Source organism: Panthera tigris, chromosome X (assembly GCF_018350195.1).
Source record: "Panthera tigris isolate Pti1 chromosome X, P.tigris_Pti1_mat1.1, whole genome shotgun sequence".
Taxonomy (NCBI): domain Eukaryota; kingdom Metazoa; phylum Chordata; class Mammalia; order Carnivora; family Felidae; genus Panthera; species Panthera tigris.
This window is the reverse complement of record NC_056677.1, coordinates 14,332,922-14,351,026: the sequence shown is the minus strand read 5'-3', so window position 1 is coordinate 14,351,026 and position 18,105 is coordinate 14,332,922. Positions and strand designations below refer to the sequence as shown.

Genomic DNA, 18,105 nt, shown 5'->3' with positions numbered 1-18,105 from the left:
GACAATCCATTCAGTTTGTGTGTATTTTAAGGAAAGATGGAGCTGTAACTAATTTCCCTCTTTAGAGCATAACAAGGAGCGTTTTCATAAATTGTGTTCCTTTTGCATTTGGATTTCCCAGGCTAATTGCTCTGTCTTGCCAGGCATATGGAAACTCAAACACCTCTGTTTACTGAGGATCAGGGTCGAGGCTGCTGGGCTTTATCAATTTGCCAAAGTGTCAACAATAGCACAGCGGGTTAATTTGCTAGATTTTTCTTGTGCATATGAGTACAGTGTAGTCTTTATCTATGATGTATATGGATGAAGCTTCCAAAAGCAATTCTATGAAATTGTTAATTTGGAAAACGCACGATGCAGAATATTTCTTATTTGTATCGCTGGTCCCCATCAAAGAGAGAGTTCTGAGCACCATCTCAGTTAGTTCTTCTTCGGTTCCTGCCTTCATATCACACATACCCAGCAAATTTGAACAGCGCTTTGTGTTTCAGACTGAACTAAAGAAGGCTGGCTTACAGCACCTTTTGTAAGCATTTGCTGTCATCTAATCCAATTGTTTTCAAATGTGTTTTTTACTGCAACTCATAGTCAAAAATACAGTTTATGTTGTGACTCAGTACATGTGTGTATGAGTTTTTAAAAACACAAGGAAAAGTTTCACAAGCAATGCTTATTATTTCTATGAGAATTACATTCCAGTGGTTTCTATTCTAATACATTTTTAAAAATGTGCTGCCATCACTGATCTCATGACCTAGTAATTGGTCACAGTTTGCAATTTGGACATCACTGAGCTAACCCACCAGGCAAAAAACCAAAACCTAATTCCTCTTACATTACAGTAAAAAAAAAAAAAAAGGACACAGACTTTGTAACCAATCTGGAAATGAAGGTGTTTATAGGAGAAATATTATCTTTCTAATTAAAAAAATTTTTAAGTGAGGGGGAAAAGGTGACTTTTATAGTTCTTTTAATATCTGGAATATATTAGTTCCTTAAAAGTAGACTAAAGATACTACACTATGCATTTCATTTTGTTTTATCCCGTATTATATTACAAATCAAGAAGATGTCTTTTGTAGTAAAAAATATTCAGTATGAGTTTGACATACTATCCACATGGGGCATATTTTAACAAATTTCCCATAAGACTCAAAGTTCTGTTCCGTGTAGAAGGGCAGCCATTGAGTTATCTCAGCAGGGAGAATACGATAGAATCATCATTGTCCTAGGGGCTTGGGCAGAGCCAGGCCCAAGGAGGAGAATATGACCAGAAAGCATATTTTACTTTAATATAAGGACAAAATGAACTTAAAGAATGAATAGAGTCAGAGCAAAATCTCAGTGAGCAGAGATGAGAGGCGATTCCTGTACTCATAGAAGGACTGGACTTTATGGCCTCCAACATAATTTCTGTAAAAGTATCAGTTCAGTATAAAACACACAGAAATGTACAGAAATGATATAGTAATATGATCACTTGTCAATCCAGTACAGATATAGGTATTTTGCTTTTTGTGCTCCAGGTGTTTTTTTTTTAAATAAAGCATTACTAATATAATTAAAATTCTCTCCCATCATCCCTTTCCCTGTATTTCTCCCCAGAAGTAACCACAGTCTTGGAGTTAGATTTATCATTTGCATGCATATTTTACACTTGTGCTACTCGTATTGATAGATCTATAAATACTATATAATATTCTATAGTTTTAATGTACATAAATGGGGATATATAGTGTGTATCCTTTTGCTAATTTTTATCACTCAACATTATGTTTTTGAAGTTCATGCATTTTAACTGCTGATTGGAATCCCATTGAATGAATAAACCAGTTTATTCTATTCTAATTTCTTATTCGCAGATTTTATTATTTGGAGGGAACTCTTACAGAAATTAGTAGTCAAATATGTCTAGTAGCCAAAGGTGTGATTTCATAGAAGAAATTATTGTTCACACTCTATGATGAGAGTTCAGTATCACTTAGGGGCTCTTTAGATAATGGTTTACATGGAGAAAGTTAGTAGGCTGCAGATTTGCAATCAGCGAACAATCCTTATACCTTCCCATCTATGTCTGTATATGACATAACTATAAAAGCTTAGCAATAGGAAGTACATCACACATCCTCTAATACAGCTTTTGCCCCAGAGCAGGAATTTGATCTCAGCTTTGACATATAGTCACCTCTCCTCAGCTTGAACATTTCCATTGATGGCAATCCACTACATTTTTTAAAGTTTTTTAAAAAATTCTAGTTAGTTAACATACAGTGTAATATTAGTTTCAGTTGTACGATTTGGTGATTCAACACTTACATATAATACCCAGTGCTCATCACAAGTGCCCTCCTTAATCCCCATCAACTATTTCACCCATCTGCCTACCCTCCTTCCCTCTGGTAGCCATCAGTTTGCTTTCTGTGGTTAAGAGTCTGTTTCTTGGTTTGCCTCCTTCTCTTTTTTTCCCCTCTGCTCATTTGTTTTGTTTGTTACATTCCACAAATGAGTGAAATCATATGGTATTTGTCTCTCTTGGACTAACTTATTTCGCTTAGCATAATACTCTCTATCTCCATCCATGTCATTGCAAATGGCAAGATTACATTCTTTTTTTTATGGCTGAGTAATACTTTGTGTGTGTGTGTGTGTGTGTGTGTGTGTGTGTGTGTTTATACACATACATACCAGTATTCTTTATCCATTCATCAGTCGATGGACATTTGGACCATTTCCATAGTTTGGCTATTGTAGATAATGCTGCTGTAAACATTGGGGGGGGTGTCCCTTGGAATTAGTATTTTTGTATTCTTTGGGTAAATACACAGTAGTGCAATTGCTGGATTGTAAGGTAGTTCTAGTTTTAACTTTGTGAGGAACCTCCATACTGTTTTCCAGAGTGGCTGCACCAGTTTGGATTCCTACCAACAGTACAGGAGGGTTCCCCTTTTTCCACATCCTCACCAACACCTATTGTTTCTTGTGTTGTTGATTGTAGCCATACTGACAGGTGTGAGGTGATATCTCATTGTAGTTTTGACTTGTATTTCCCTGATGCTGAGTGATGTTGAGCATGTTTCGATGTGTTTTGGCAATATGTATGTCTTCTCTGGAGAAATGTCTGACCATATCTTCTGTCCAGTTTTTAATTGGATTATTTGTTTTCTGAGTGTTGAGTTTTATAAGTTCTTTATATTTTTTGGATAGAAACCCTTTATCAGATATGTCATTTGCAAATATATTCCCTCATTCCAGCAGTTGCCCTTTAGTTTTGTTGATTGTTTCCTTTGCTGTGCAGAATCTTTTTATTTCGATGAAGTCCCAATAGTTTATTTTTGCTTTTGTTTCCCTTGTCTCTGGAGACCTATCTAGAAAAATGTTGCTAGGGTTGATGTCAGAGAGGTTACTGCCTGTGTTCTCCTTTAGGATTTTCATGATTTCATGTCTCACTCACATTTAGGTCTTTAATCCATTTTGAATTTATTTTTGTATATGGTGTAGGAAAGTGGTCCAGTTGCTGTCCAGCTTTCCCAACACTATTTGTTGAAGAGATTGTCTTTTTCCCACTGGATATTCTTTCCTGCTTTGTCAAAGATTAATTGACCATATAGTTGTGGGTTCATTTCTGGATTTTCTATTCTGTTCTATTGATCTATGTGTCTGTTTTCATGCCAGTACCATACTGTTTTGATCACTAGAGCTTTGTAATATAACTTGAAGTACAGAATTGTGTTGCCTCCAGCTCTGCTTTTCTTTCTCAGAGTTGCTCTGGCTATTTGTGGTCTTTTGTGGTTCCATACTAATTTTAGGATTGTTTGTTCTAGCTCTGTAAAAAATTCTTGTGGTATTTTGATAGGGATTGCATTAAATGTTAGATATTTTAACAATATTTGTTCTTTAAATACATGACCATGGAATGTCTTTCCATTTCTTTGTGTCATCTTCAATATCTTTCATCAGTGCTTTATAGTTTTCAGAGTATAGGTCTTTCAACCAAGAGTATACCTCTTTGGTTAGGTTTATTCCTAGGTATCTTATGGTTTTTGGTGCGGTTGTAAATGGGATGAATTCCTTAATTTCTCTTTCTGATGCTTCATTATTGGTGTATAGAAATGCAACGGATGTCTGTACATTGATTTTATATCCTGACTTTACTGAATTCGTGTTTCAGTTCTAGCAATTTTTTGATGGAGTCTTGCAGGTTTTCTACGTAGAGTATCAGGTCATCTGCAAATAGTGTAAATTTTACTTCTTCTGTGCTGATTTGGATGCCTTTTGTTGCTTCTTGTTGTCTGATTGCCATGGCTGGGACTTCTAGTACTATGTTAAATAACAGTGGTGAGGGTGGCCTAGGGGGCTCAGTTGGAAGAGCAGCTCTTAATCTTGGGATCATGAGTTCAAGCCCCATGTTGGGTGTAGAGATGACTAAAAAAAAAATAAACTTAAAAAAATAACAGTGGTGAGAGTGGACATTCCTGTCTTGTTGCTGACCATAGAGGAAAAGCTCTCAGTTGTTCTCCATTGAGGATGATATTGTGGGTTTTTCATACATGGCCTTTATTATGTTGAGGTATATTCCCTCTAAACCTACTTTGTAGAGTGTTTTTATCATGGATGGATGTTGCACTTTGTTAAATGATTTTTTTGCATCTATTGAAATGATCATATGGTTCTTATCTTTTCTTTTATTAATGGGGCGTATCATGTTGATTGATTTGTGAATATTAAACCACCCTTGCAGCCCAGGAATAAATCCCACTTGATTGTGGTGAATGATTCCTTTAATGTACTGGTGGATTCGGTTTGCTAGTATTTTATTGAGCATTTTTGCATCCATGTTCATCAGGAATGTTGGCCTGTAGTTCTCTTTTCTTAGTGGAGTCTTTATCTGGTTTTGGTATTAGGGTAATTCTGGCTTCATAGAATGAATTTGGAAGTTTTCCTTCATTTTCTGTTTTTTTGGAAAAGTTTGAGACTAAGAGGTATTAACTCTTCTTTTAAATGTTTGGTAGAATTCACCTGTGAAGCCATCTAGACTTTTGGTCCTGGACTTTTGTTTGTTGGGAGAGTTTTTTGATTACTGATTCCATTTTTTGCTGGTTATTGGTCTATTCAAGTTTTCTATTACTTCCTGTTTTAGTTTTGGTAATTTATGTGTTTCTAGGAATTTATTCATTTTTTCCAGGTTGTCCAATTGGTTGGCATATAGTTTTTCATAATATTCTCTTATAAATGTCTGTATTTCTGTGGTGTGGTTATTTATCCTCTTTATTTAATTTATTTGGGTCATTTCTCTTTTCTTTTTGATAAGTCTGGCTAGAGGTTTATCAGTTTTATTAACTTTTTCAAAGAACCAGCCCCTGGTTTCATCGATCCATTTTTTTAGTTTCTATGTCATTTATCTCTGCTCTGATCTTTATTATTTCCTTCGTTTTGTTCGTTTTAGGCTTCGTTTATTGTTCTTTTTCTAGCTCCCAGATTTCCACAGTCCTGACCTTCTGTTGTTGCATGCCTTGCTACTTTCCTCGTTTATAAGCCCTACGAATGCATCTGCTTCTGACACCTTTGAATCAGCAGGTCTCTTCGCTGTGGGATTTTTCAGTGGGAACTAACTCTGGAGTGTAGCATTTCTCATTTGCACAACTGTAAACTTTTTCCCCAGGAAACTTCTTTCATGACTAGTGTTTCAGAGAACATTTTTTGGGAAACACCAACCACTTTAGGCTCCTGTTACAGCCGGTTGAAAGCTTTGCAGATGCTGTATTTGTCTTCCAGTCTATTAGTTATCCATCCCAGCTTTGCTGTCATGGGCAGATGGGCCAAGCCTGCTTTCCATAACTTCTTTTTTTGTGAATAAAAATGTCTGGCAGCATAAAAAACACTAGTGACATACCAGTGAAAGCCTCCTCCCAGGCTACCACTGATGTATTAAGTAGTCCTTTGAATATGAAAACTTTTTAACTTTGTCACATACCTTGCTAAAAATTTTGGACTTATGCTGTTTTTATGTCATTATCCTGATTTCCCAGCTTCTTAATCTTATTGAAAAATAAATGAGATTAATGTACCCAACTAATGCTGGCCTGGATTATTCATCAGGTCCTTTTGTAAGACCTCAGATTTACTTCAGAAATTACCGAGGGGCGCCTGGGGGGCTCAGTTGGTAAAGTGTCCAACTCTTGATTTTGGCTGAGGTCATGATTTCACGGTTCATAAATTTGAGCTCTGCGTCGGGCTCTGCACTGAAAGCGCAGAGCCTGCTTGGGATTCTGTCTCTCCCCCCCTCTCTGCCCCTCCCTCATTTCTTTCTTTCTCTCTCAAAATACATAAATAAGTTTTAAAAAAGAAGTTACCTAAAAAAGTATCTGAGGACAGTTCTGCTCTTCCAGTTAAATAACATCTCTCTTCTCTACCTTTCCCTTTGTGTGTGCTCCTCCTTTCTCTAATATCCTAAATTTTTCTAATTTGAGCTTTGTTGCTTTGTTACCTTCCCTTATAGACCGTTTCCTCTAACTGCAAGATCTAGAGACTCTCATTCTTTCTTGTCTGAGATAAACCAAGCAGCACCAAAAAATTTAGCAGTTACAGCTTCTTGCCTCTAAAAGTATAAAAGTGGGGCACCTGGGTGGCTTAGTTGATTAAGCATCGGACTTTGGCTCAGGTCATGATCTCACAGCTTGGGAGTTTGAACCCCGTGTCAGGCTCTGTGCTGACAGCTCAGAGCCTGAAGCCTTTTGCAGATTCTGTGTCTCCCTCTCTCTCTCTCTCTCTGCCCCTCCCCTGCTCACACTCTGTCTCTCTCTCAAAAATAAATAAACATTAAAGAAAAAAATTAAAGTAAAAAAGACACTTCAGCATCTTGTGTGTCACAAAGACTTGGCATGTCATGTTATAATGAGTAACATGCATGTTTGATAAATTTAAGAATGAGAAAAGTTTACATTGGGTATTGAAGGCAGGAGAGGATTTCCATTCTGGTTATGTAGTAAGTTCATGGGATATTGTTATTTTACTATGATTTAAGAATGGAGCTATTTCATGTTATCCTTTTAGATGAAAAGATTTGTTCAGCTAATTTAATAATATAGTCCATGTGTTTTAAAGTTTTAATGACCCTTTCTTTCATAGACACAGCAATAGAACTGAGGCTGAATAAATTCATTTCTCTGAGAAGTGATTTCTGAGTAACTAATGTTTTTGGATTTTACCACCAGAATTTCTTGGAGACGCCTACCCAACCTGCGATCTATCAGAAAGTGGATATGACTGGAAGTTGTGTGTGACAGCTATCAATAGTTGTATCCGTAGTCTTAGATGTGACTTCAAGAAGTCCACATCCAAAGCATAGCCGCTTCCAGCAACAAACCCTTTAACAGAGTCAGAGCCAAGAGATATCGACTGACTGAAGTACTTGAATGTCAGCCATTCTAATTCTACATTGTTTTTACTGCTGTATCATCCTGTAAGTTTCTCAAGTTATAATTCCAAAATTAGCTTGTTGTAGTGGCAGTGTAGTTCTGCATTCACAACCAAAGAAATATCCAGTGTTCTTTTTCTGCCCACATAGAATTGCATTAGGAAGAATTGCGTTAGGAAGATGTGTAATGTTTCATCTCATGAACAAAGTGATGGGTGGCATTCCAATAAGAACCTCTAATTAAGGGAATGGTAGTAAACTCCTGAAGGTTGTTTTCACTGCTGTTTTAATATAGAATGAGAATAGCACATTTAGCTCTTAGTGACAGAGGAAATCTGAGCACCAGTGACACAGTGGTAAGGTAGAGAGCCATAGTTGGATAGGCAAACCATAATGCCAAGTGTAGGAATTTGTAGGTAGTGGATATTCAATATTTGTCAAGTGAATCGTCACTGTAGATCTTAGGCCTGAACTCCACTGACTCAGCAGGGAGGTGTGGTTTGCACATAACCAAATCTCCCATGTTGGTTTTCTTATACATCCATCCATAGGGGATTCATAGGATTGACATCTCATTGTTTGACCCAAGCTTTCCAGACATGAGACCTATGTTTTTTTGACTTACTCCTGATAAAAAAACAGCATTCTTCTAATTACCTCCGGTTAATATTTTATCACAGCAGTTTTCTAAGAGTCAACATAGAAAATCCTATCAGGCGGCTTTTTGGTTCCATTGAAGTAATTTAAATTTAAGAATATATCACTATGAATAAAAAGAATCTGACCAGATTAAGACACTAACATTTTTGTTGTTGTTGTTTCTGAAATGTCTGGGTGAAGGTTTATAAACAGACTGTGTTTTTCTGATTTTACTGTTGAAATGCATACAAATTTAAATCTTACAGTGTTTAAATGAAAAAAAAAATTGATCAGAGATTCAATTAGAAAAAAGTGATCTTAAAGGATATTGGCAAGAATATTGGAGAATGAAAAAAAATTCCATTTTGCTCATGAGTAGGATTTTATTTTTAGCTTAAGCACTTTAAAGTTCTTGAATGTGTGAGCCATAGAAATACTGTATAATTTCATTGTTTGATCATTTATGTTTAAGAAACATTTTGTCAAAAAAGAGAAATATTCTGTTAGTTATAATGCCATCTTTTAGCTTTCAACCTATCAAACGGTCTTCAGTTACATTCATTTTATAGCATCTTTAGTTATTGTTAAGAAGCAAATTTTTTTCCTTGTGGGAGTTCACTCTTTATCTGCAGTCATTTGCTTATGACCCATGGATTTTCCTAGATAAGTTTTCTGATCCTAGATCAGTTTTTTGATTAAGGCAAAGAAGAAATTCAATAGAAAGTAATGAATAGGTCAGTCAATGTAATTTGTGTGAAAGTTGACAAGTCTTGTTATTTTGGTGACTTGTGAAATAGTTTAGGATTGTTTTATATGGTTAATTTGTAGAATAGATACATTTTTCAAATGACATCTTTTGAAAACTCAACTTAGAATATTTTAGTGAAATATGGTATAATTAATTTTAGAAAAATAAGATGTAAGATATAATTTTTATGACTCTTACCCAAATATATAATTTGCTGTTAGTTGCCTTTAGGTTAATAAAATTATAGTATTTCTATGCATACCTTTATATGTTTAGGCTATGTTACAGTGATCTTTAAAAGTAAATAATTCAAGTAAAAAAAAATCTTCCATAGAGGGCCAAAGAGTTTGGACAGAGTTATTCAGATTAATTCACCTAAAATAATCTTTGGCCTCACCATTCAGTTTCACAAATAATTTTACAAACTACTGGTAATATAGCTAATATGGAAAAGTAATAAAATTATATCTTAGACAAGATTAAATTTCAAATTTTATATGCAGATTTCAAATTTGATTTTTATTTTGTGTTATCTGAAATATCCCCTGGATTAGGAGCAAAATTACAAGAACAAAAACTTTATATTTACCAAAATTTTTCAAGATTTACATGGTTAACTTTATTAGGGTGGCTGCTGATATAAGTTACTAGACCAGTCCTGTCTAATACTGTTACCAACATAATGGTAATGTCACTAGCCACGTGTAGCTCTTAAACACTTGAGATGTGGCTAGACAGGAACTAAATTTTAAAACTTTACCACATTTTAGCTGATTAAAAATTAAATTAAAATAGCCACATGTGGATAGTGGGTGCTGTATTGGCTAGCACAGTTTATAATACCCATTACTTCTTTTTTTTTAAATTTTTTTTTTAACGTTTATTTTTGAGACAGAGAGAGACAGAGCATGAACGGGGGAGGGGCAGAGAGAGAGGGAGACACAGAATCGGAAGCAGGCTCCAGGCTCTGGGCCATCAGCCCAGAGCCCGATGCTGGGCTCAAACTCACGGACTGTGAGATCGTGCCCTGAGCTGAAGTCGGATGCTTAACCGACTGAGCCACCCAGGCGCCCCCCTTTTTTTTTTCCCATTATTTCTTTTAAGAAAGTGTTTAAAATGATTTCTTAGTTTGAATCATAATATACGCACAACTTATTTTTATTTTTTTATGCACAACTTTGCAGTCACACTGAGCAAAATAAATTTCATAAAGGTGCTGCATATTTTATTTTAAACTAAATGAAAACTTTTCTGTCTTCAAAGTGTCACAGGATCACTCCATTATTGTATTAGTTCAATGTTAAAGATTTTAAATGGCTGTTCATAAGACTTGTGTTTGATAAATAAGTTTATCTTTCATATGTCTTATTTTACAAATAAATACAATAAATATTTAAAATATTCTTAATACTGATGCTTTGGTTGTTCTTTTACTAATGCAATCCACAATGTTTTTTTAAATTTTTTTTTTTCAACGTTTTTTATTTATTTTTTTTTGGGACAGAGAGAGACAGAGCATGAACGGGGGAGGGGCAGAGAGAGAGGGAGACACAGAATCGGAAACAGGCTCCAGGCTCCGAGCCATCAGACCAGAGCCTGACGCGGGGCTCGAACTCACGGACCGCGAGATCGTGACCTGGCTGAAGTCGGACGCTTAGCCGACTGCGCCACCCAGGCGCCCCTGTTTTTTTTTTTAAATTAACATATTTTTCATCCCGTTCCATAAAAGTGGTACAGTTAGAATGTTTACTTTCTTGCTTAATAAGCAAAATGGAATAGTTGAACCCAGCAACAGTGACTTACTATTGTGGGTATAGTCATAAGGATATTGAAAACTTTGGAAGTGTTTTACCCTTCTTGGGTAAAAAAGAAGTGTTACTAAAGCATAATATCATTTTATACTTTAATATTTATTTAAATATATGACACATTTTTATTTGTAATAAAATAATAACATTGGGACGGGAAATTAAAAAATAATAAATTAGGGTAAAGGAGGTAGTGAGCTTGAACGTGGTTTAGACTGCCACTGTTCCGGAGTGCTGCAGAGATGGTCCTCTACTAGATGCAGAAATGATCTTTAAAGACAAGTGAAAAACAGCTGAAAATCTAAGCCTTACTGGCCAAAGGCCACGTAAACTGTTACCATATATTTAAGTAACAATGTTATTGCCACCTGCGGTAGCTGCTCCGCCCCGCGGGCAAGCAGCCCCGCCCACTCACGGCTGCGCTCAGGTACGCAGGCGCTGGCTTCAAGCTGTTCCCGCCAGTACCTCTGGTATGGCGGGAGAAGGCCTCCCCGACGCGGGTGCGGCCGTGACTCAGTAACCGGCCGGGGCCTGGGCGGTCGCGGCTCCAAGGTGGCACAACTCCTTGTTTGAGGACCAGGGTCCGGCAGACGTGCACCCTGCCGAGTCGAGTTCCTCAGGTGAGCAGCACCCCCGCTTGGGGCTACAGCCTCGGCCCGCCGGTCCGCGTGCTTGTTGTTGAGACCGCCCCCCCCCTCCCTCCCCCCCGCCGTTTCTCAGCCCGCCTCAGATTCTCCTGCAATCCCTGCGGGGCGAGACCAGAACGGGGGCTCCCGCGAAGCTACCCACGGCGCTGGGGCTCCGCTTGTCGCCCGGGCTCTCTTCCCAGGGAAGGAAGGAACGAACCTGAGGCTCAGGGAGGCCTGTCCGTGTGGTGCTCGCAGGTCTGGGTTAGGGGCGCTGCGGTCCGTGTGTAGTTCTCTTACCCATCTCGGGCGGTCTGCCTTGGTCTCTGTGGTGCAGGGGGGTGCCTCAGCCTTAGCCCGTGCTTCAAGATTCTCCCAGTGGTCTTGTTCAGGAATGGTTGTTCCAGTGAGGGACGGTGAAATCACAGACCTGTGTGTTGCCGTCTTGGTGACCTCACTCTTAATTTCTGTTTTGAACCTCTACGCGCTGCGGGTAGAAACTTAGCCTTAGTCATTCAAGGCTTTTGAGTTTGCCGAGAATGCAAGTAAAGAGCCCAGGAGGTGAACAGAGGTAGGTCTGGGAGAATACCAGTGGGTGGGTATTTTCATCCTTTTCTCCAGAATTGATTCGAAGTTTAAGTGGTTTTATACAATGCCAAGAGTGAGGAGGGGGTTCAGAATCAGGTTCTTGTCATTTTTCTTAGCCATCATCAGCTGAGATAACTACTTGATTCACCTGGTCTTTAGCCATTGGCCCAGAACCATTCTTATTCTTGTCCGCAAGACCCATTCGGGTGGAGAAGCTCCTGTCTCTGCTCCTTCAAGCTGGTGGGAATCATTTTGCTGCTGCTTCATTATTTTGTGTCACAGGCCGGGTTTTTTTTTTTTTTTTTTTTTTTTTTTTTTTTTTTTAATTTTAAGTTTATTTGGGGGCGGGAGGGGCAGAGAGATGGAGAGAGAGAATCTCAAACAAGGCTCTGTGCTGTCGTGGAGAGCCCCACACGGGGCTCCATCTCGCCAACCTTGAGATCATGACCTGAGCTGAAATCAAGAGTTGGTCACTTAACTGATTGAGCCACCCAGGCACCCCAGGAAAGGAGTTTCATCAGTTCTCCATAGACTTCCATGTAGGACTGGGTACATAATTTGCAAGGCCCAATGCAAAATGATGAATTCAATTTTGATACTGTTTAAGTAACACAGTTTTATATTTTAAAATTTTATTTTGGGATAATTTTGGACTTAGAGAAGAATTGTAAAAATAGTACAGGGTTCCTATACACCCTTCACCCAGCTTCTCATAATGTTAACAGCTTTAATAACCATGGTGCAATTATGAAAACTCAAATTAACATTGGTTCAATATTATTAACTCCAGACTTTTTGTATTTTGCCAGGCTTTCCACTAAAGCTCTTTTTCACTTACAGGATTCAATCTAAGATCCTCTATTGCATTTAATTCTCATGTCTCCTTACTCTCCAATCTGTGGCAGTTCTCAGTCTTCCCTTGTTCTTCCTGACCTTAACATTTTGAAGAGTATTTGTCAGTCTTTTTGTAGCATGTCCCTCAATTTGGGTTTGTTTAGTGTTCTCTTGATGAGACTGAGGTTATGCATTCTTGGGAATGATGTGCTCTTCTCACAGTATCACAGCCTCTTGAACATTTCAATAAAAAAGTTACCGGAAGGTTTGGTAGTTTGTCCAAAGTCCTAGAGTTGCTAGCACCAAAGCCAGGACTGGACCCCAAGTCTCACTTTCATGCTAGGGTTGTTAACACAAACCTATAAATCCTTTAGTATATTTTCCCAAACTACTGACTTATTTGGCATTTGCCTTTTAAAAATGTTTATTTATTTATTTTGAGAAAGAGAGCAAGCACGAGTTGGGGAGGGGCAGAGAGAGAGGGAGACAGAGAATCCCAAGCAGGCTCCACACTCAGCACAAAGTCTAACCCAGAGCTCAGTCCCATGAACCGTGAGATCATGACCTGAACCGAAATCAGGAGTCAGACACTTAACTGACTGGCACCCCAGCATTTGCCTTTTAGGATTGTGATTCCCGAGTCCTTGTTTGGTCCCTGCACAGTGAAGTAGGAGAAGGGGGATACTGAACAACGGACAGATAACCTAGGAGAAAAATAGTACATACTCCAACTGCTGTGAGGTTAAGTGCTTGTGTCCCTGCTGCTTCGTGGATGGTGGTGATGATGGTCACTTAATGAGCTCCAGCTGTGTGCCAGGTTTCAACTAAGCATCACCACCTCCCACTTTTAGAATTTCTGCTTTGCGGAAGAGAAGCTGAGAGCCACATTTCCCATAACCCCTGTGTCAGTATGGTTCCAGTTCAGAGTTTGTTGATGAGAGGAACTTTCATGAAATTTGTGGGCTGAAGAAAAGGAGAAGCTGTTTTGCACCACAATGAGGGCAGATGTGAGATTTACGGAAGCTCCCCCTCTAGCCTGACCTTCCTATCTTTGCCTAACTCAACGGTCTGGGAGTAGCAGGTGTGCAGTAAGCAGGGGCGTTCCTCATTCACCCTGCCTTGCCACACCTGAAATTCCACTATTAGTTTGATCTCTTTGGCTTGAGCCTAATTTGACCTTTTCCCCTGTAAAAATAGAGGTTCTGTCTGCATTCATCCTGTATGCTTTCATGGAGCTGAACTTGTTAAATCCATTCCTCACAGTTGGTTCAGTTTGGAGTGTGAGAGAGCATGAGGACATGTTCGTTTTGAGAGAGACTTCTACGCAAAGAAATTAGTGCGATGTGTTGCAGTATTCTCTGTAATAGGATAAAAAATTAGAAATGTGTTAAAGAATATTTTTTAAAAGTAAAATTATGGCTCTCAGATATAAAATGAACATATGTTAGAGATTTTATTTAACTTGTTAGGGAACCAATAAGATGTCACAACCATTTCAAAGGATAACCAAACAACATATTTTTATTAGATTAGTAATATTGAAATGAAAGTGCAAATGGAGGCAAAACTGGCTCCTCCCACAGTTGGAAAAGGAATTAATTGAATCTCCACCAATTTATTTGCATGTCTATAGATAAGAATTATTTTCCATTGCTATCAGTTATATACAACTTACAGAATGGAAAATCAGAACCAGATAACCAAGAATGATGTGCTTCAAACAATGAACATTTTTCCACTGAAGCACAAATTTTTACCCATGAGTATAAATATCCCTTAATAGGGAACTGGTAATATTAATAAACTGCTACTACACTGGGAAAAGAAACATCCATTGAAAATGTGGCAGATGCTAAGGTGAAAGGGAAACCAGAGATTTAAAATACATTAAAACAATTTTTTTTAATGTTTTTTATCTATTTTAGAGAGAGACAGAGCATGAATTGGGGAGGGGCAGAGGGAGGGAGAGAGAGAGAGAGAGAGAGAGACAGAATCTGAAGCAGGCCTCAGGCTTTGAGCTGTCAGCACAGAGCCCAACGTGGGGCCTGAACCCACAAACTGTGAGATCATGACCTGAGCCAAAGTTGGATGCTTAACCAACTGAGCCACCCAGGTGCCCCCCAGAGATTGAAAATATTCACAATACTTATGTCTCATAGAGGACTTGTCTCCATTATATATTAAGGAATTCTATAAACCAATAACAAAACAATTAACAACCCAATTAAAAAAAATGGGCAAAATTCTTGAATGGGTATTTCATAAAAGAACATATTGGAATGGCCAGTAAGCACATGAAAAAGTGCTCAACGTCATTGGTCACCAGGAAAATGCTAATTAAAATTGTTGCAAGATACCAGCATACATCCACCAGAATGGCTAATGTAAAGACAATACAAAGTGGTGATGAGGATTGGACAACTGGAAGGTTATACGCTGCTGGTGGGAATGTAAAATGGCTTGGTCACTGGGGCAAAATGTTTGTAGTCTCTAGTAGAGTTATACACCACCTATCACCCAGCAATTATAAGTATATTCTCAAGAGAAATGAGTGCACATGTCCACAGAAAGATTTCTAAAAGAATGTTCATAGCTTCATTCACAAGAGCACCGCCCCCCCCCAACTGAAAACAACCCACACTGTGATGGGAATACCACTTAGCAATAAAAACAGAAACAAAATCCCCTGCAAAACTACCAATACATGGAAAAACAGAAATGAATCTCAAAAATATTAGGTTGCATGAGGGGCACCTGTCTAGCTCAGTAGGTTAAGCATCAGACTTCGGCTCAGGTCATGACTTTGCGGTTCATGGGTTCAAGCCCCGTGTTGGGCTGTCTGCTGTTAGCACGGAACCCACTTAGAATCCTCTGTCCACCTCTTTCTGCCCCTCCTCCCCCTCAAAAATAAACGAACATTAAAAAAAAGGAAAAAAAATACTAGGTTGCATGAAAGAATCCAGACACAGAGGAATAGCTACTCTGTGACTCCATGAATGTGAGATTTAACAGGGAAAACTAATGTATAGTGTTGGAAGTCAGAGTAGTGAATACTTCTCTGGGGGTGGCATGACTGGAAGGGCCATGAGGGAGACTTTCTGGGATAATGGAAATGTTCTATGTATTGATCTGGATGTAGATCACACGGGGATATATGTATGTAAAAAGTCCTCAAGCTGTACTTAAGTTATGTGCGTTTACTGTATATAAATTATACCTCAACAAAGTACTATTAAAAAAAAAAAAAGGATGGAGCCAGTCTAGATAGACTGATGTGACAATCATGTCCTGACTCAAAAAAGGCTCGTCTCTTCAGTTTGAATAGTGAGTCACAGAACAGTAAATGTAATACAATTCCATTTACGTTATTAAAAACCATGGGTGTGGTTATGTGTAATATGTGAACGTATCACAAGAGATGGAAGATACTTGTCTGGTTTTGTGGCTATCCTGGGCAGTGAATAGGAATAGGTGTGGACAGGCATTCTTGTTTGAATCATTGACAATGCGAATGTATGCATAATTAAAAATAGGCCAAGTTGGGGGCGCCTGGATGGCTTAGTCAGTTAAGCATCCAACTCTTGATTTCAGCTCTGGCCATAATCTTGTGGTTTGTGAGTTTGAGCCCCATATCAGGCTTTGCACTGACAGCACGGTGCCTGCTTGGGATTCTCTCTCTCCGTCTCTGCCCCTCCCCACTTGTTCGTTCTCTCTCTCTCTCTCTCTCTCTCTCTCTCAAAATTAATAAATAAACTTAAAAAAAAGGCCAATTTTAATTAATATTAGCAGAAACTGGAATACGTGCTCTAGAAGAAGCGTTGCTGAAATGGATAGTTACACAGTTGGGCCGTGCTGGTCCTGAGACCTCACCTGGATGTCTTACGAGAAAAGTTTCCTTTGGTTAAACAGTGGGATTTTTAGCAGCTCTCTATAAAGCCATAGCCAAAGATCTATGAATCCAGTCTAGGACAAAAATACAGTTTTGGTATTTCAATGCCTTCTAGCATTATGTATTTCACACTGCAGGCCATTTCCTGTCAGTGGGTGATAAAATCAGTTTAATGAGTTGAGACTAGCATTTCTTTAAGAAAAAATTTTTAAAATATTTTTACTTATTTTAGAGAGAGAGAGAGAGAGAGAGAGAGAGAGAGAGGGAGAGGGAGGGAGGGAGGGATTCAGGGAGGGATTCGGAGAGGGGCAGAGAGAGAGGGAGACACAGAATCTGAAGCGGGCTCCCAGCTCCAAGCTGTCAGCACAGAGCCGGATGTGGGGCTCCAACTCACAAACCGTGAGATCATGACCTGAGCCAAAGTTGGACGCTTATTCGACTGAGCCACCCAGGGACCCCTGGGACTAGTATTTCTAAGAAATGAAATAGAAAATATCACAGGACAATATTATTTTGGAAAACGTTCATCTTAGTTTTGTATTTCTACTGTATATAGGGACTGGACTGCCATGTAAAATGCTTTTATTTGGATCACAATTCAAAAATATTTGAAAGCCACAGGCTCTAGTAAGTTCAGCTCTCTGCTCTGCTTAGCTCACTGCATTGACAAATGTAGGTTTACTGGTTCTCCCTTGCTCTGTAATTTAGAGAGATTTGGGGGACAGCAGGAATGGGAATGACTTTACCTTAGGCTACAAGGGGGACACCACCTTCCCTTTAAGCAGAGCCCCAAGTGACTCCTTCAGGGATGGCCTTTGGCATCCACATCAGGCTTAGGAGGGACTAAGGGAGGGACTGGATCATAGTGGGATTGTATTTAGTGGAATGAACATTTTACATTCCACCCATCATCTGACCCTTGAAATACTTGCTTTTTAATCCTTGAAATCCTTGTTGTTTTAAACAGAAGCTATTTCAGATGTCTGTTTAAAGGAAATGGCAGCTGCCAGCCTTCAAGATGTAGGTGATGGTAGGTTTCTTTTATTTTCCCTTTTCAAACACAGGAAGAGTGGTGTGGAGGTGTGGGAAGGGAAGAGAAAGAGAGGGGGAGAGAATAAGAGAAGCATATATATGCATACTTATGGATACTTATGCATACTTATGGTCCAATATATTTTCCTTATCCCTAAATGGCCAGATAAGGGCTCTGCTTAACTGAAACACCTGACTTGAACAGGACTATTAAAGCCCAGTCTGAGGAGGTGCTTATACAGTTGCACTGTTAATATATTCCATTTCCCAAGACTGTTGACACTTCAAGTTTTTAATGGCACCACTTAAGTGAGTTTCCAAGTAAGGCACTTTCTCAAGAGATGTTCCTGAAATAAAATGTACATTTTAGTGGATGGCACTTTTCTGTATTAGCACTTGTGTTTTCAACCTAATTGTTGGTTTACTTAAGTGATGGATGATGTTTATTTAAGGAAGACCTAACACATTGATATGTTTTTGTGATGCCTGGCCATGCAGTATCTGTACGTAAACTTACTGAGTTCCAA

At 38.7% G+C, this 18,105-nt stretch overlaps 1 protein-coding gene across 1 annotated transcript in view; it reads left to right on the top strand.

Moving 5' to 3' along the window:
• BEND2 (BEN domain containing 2) overlaps positions 1-7,399 on the top strand; it is a 55,635-nt gene extending 48,236 nt beyond the window's left edge. Inside the window, 1 exon segment of the mRNA XM_042975225.1 lies at positions 7,212-7,399. Within this exon segment, the coding sequence (XP_042831159.1) occupies positions 7,212-7,399 (188 nt within the window).
• The last annotated feature ends 10,706 nt before the right edge of the window (positions 7,400-18,105 follow it).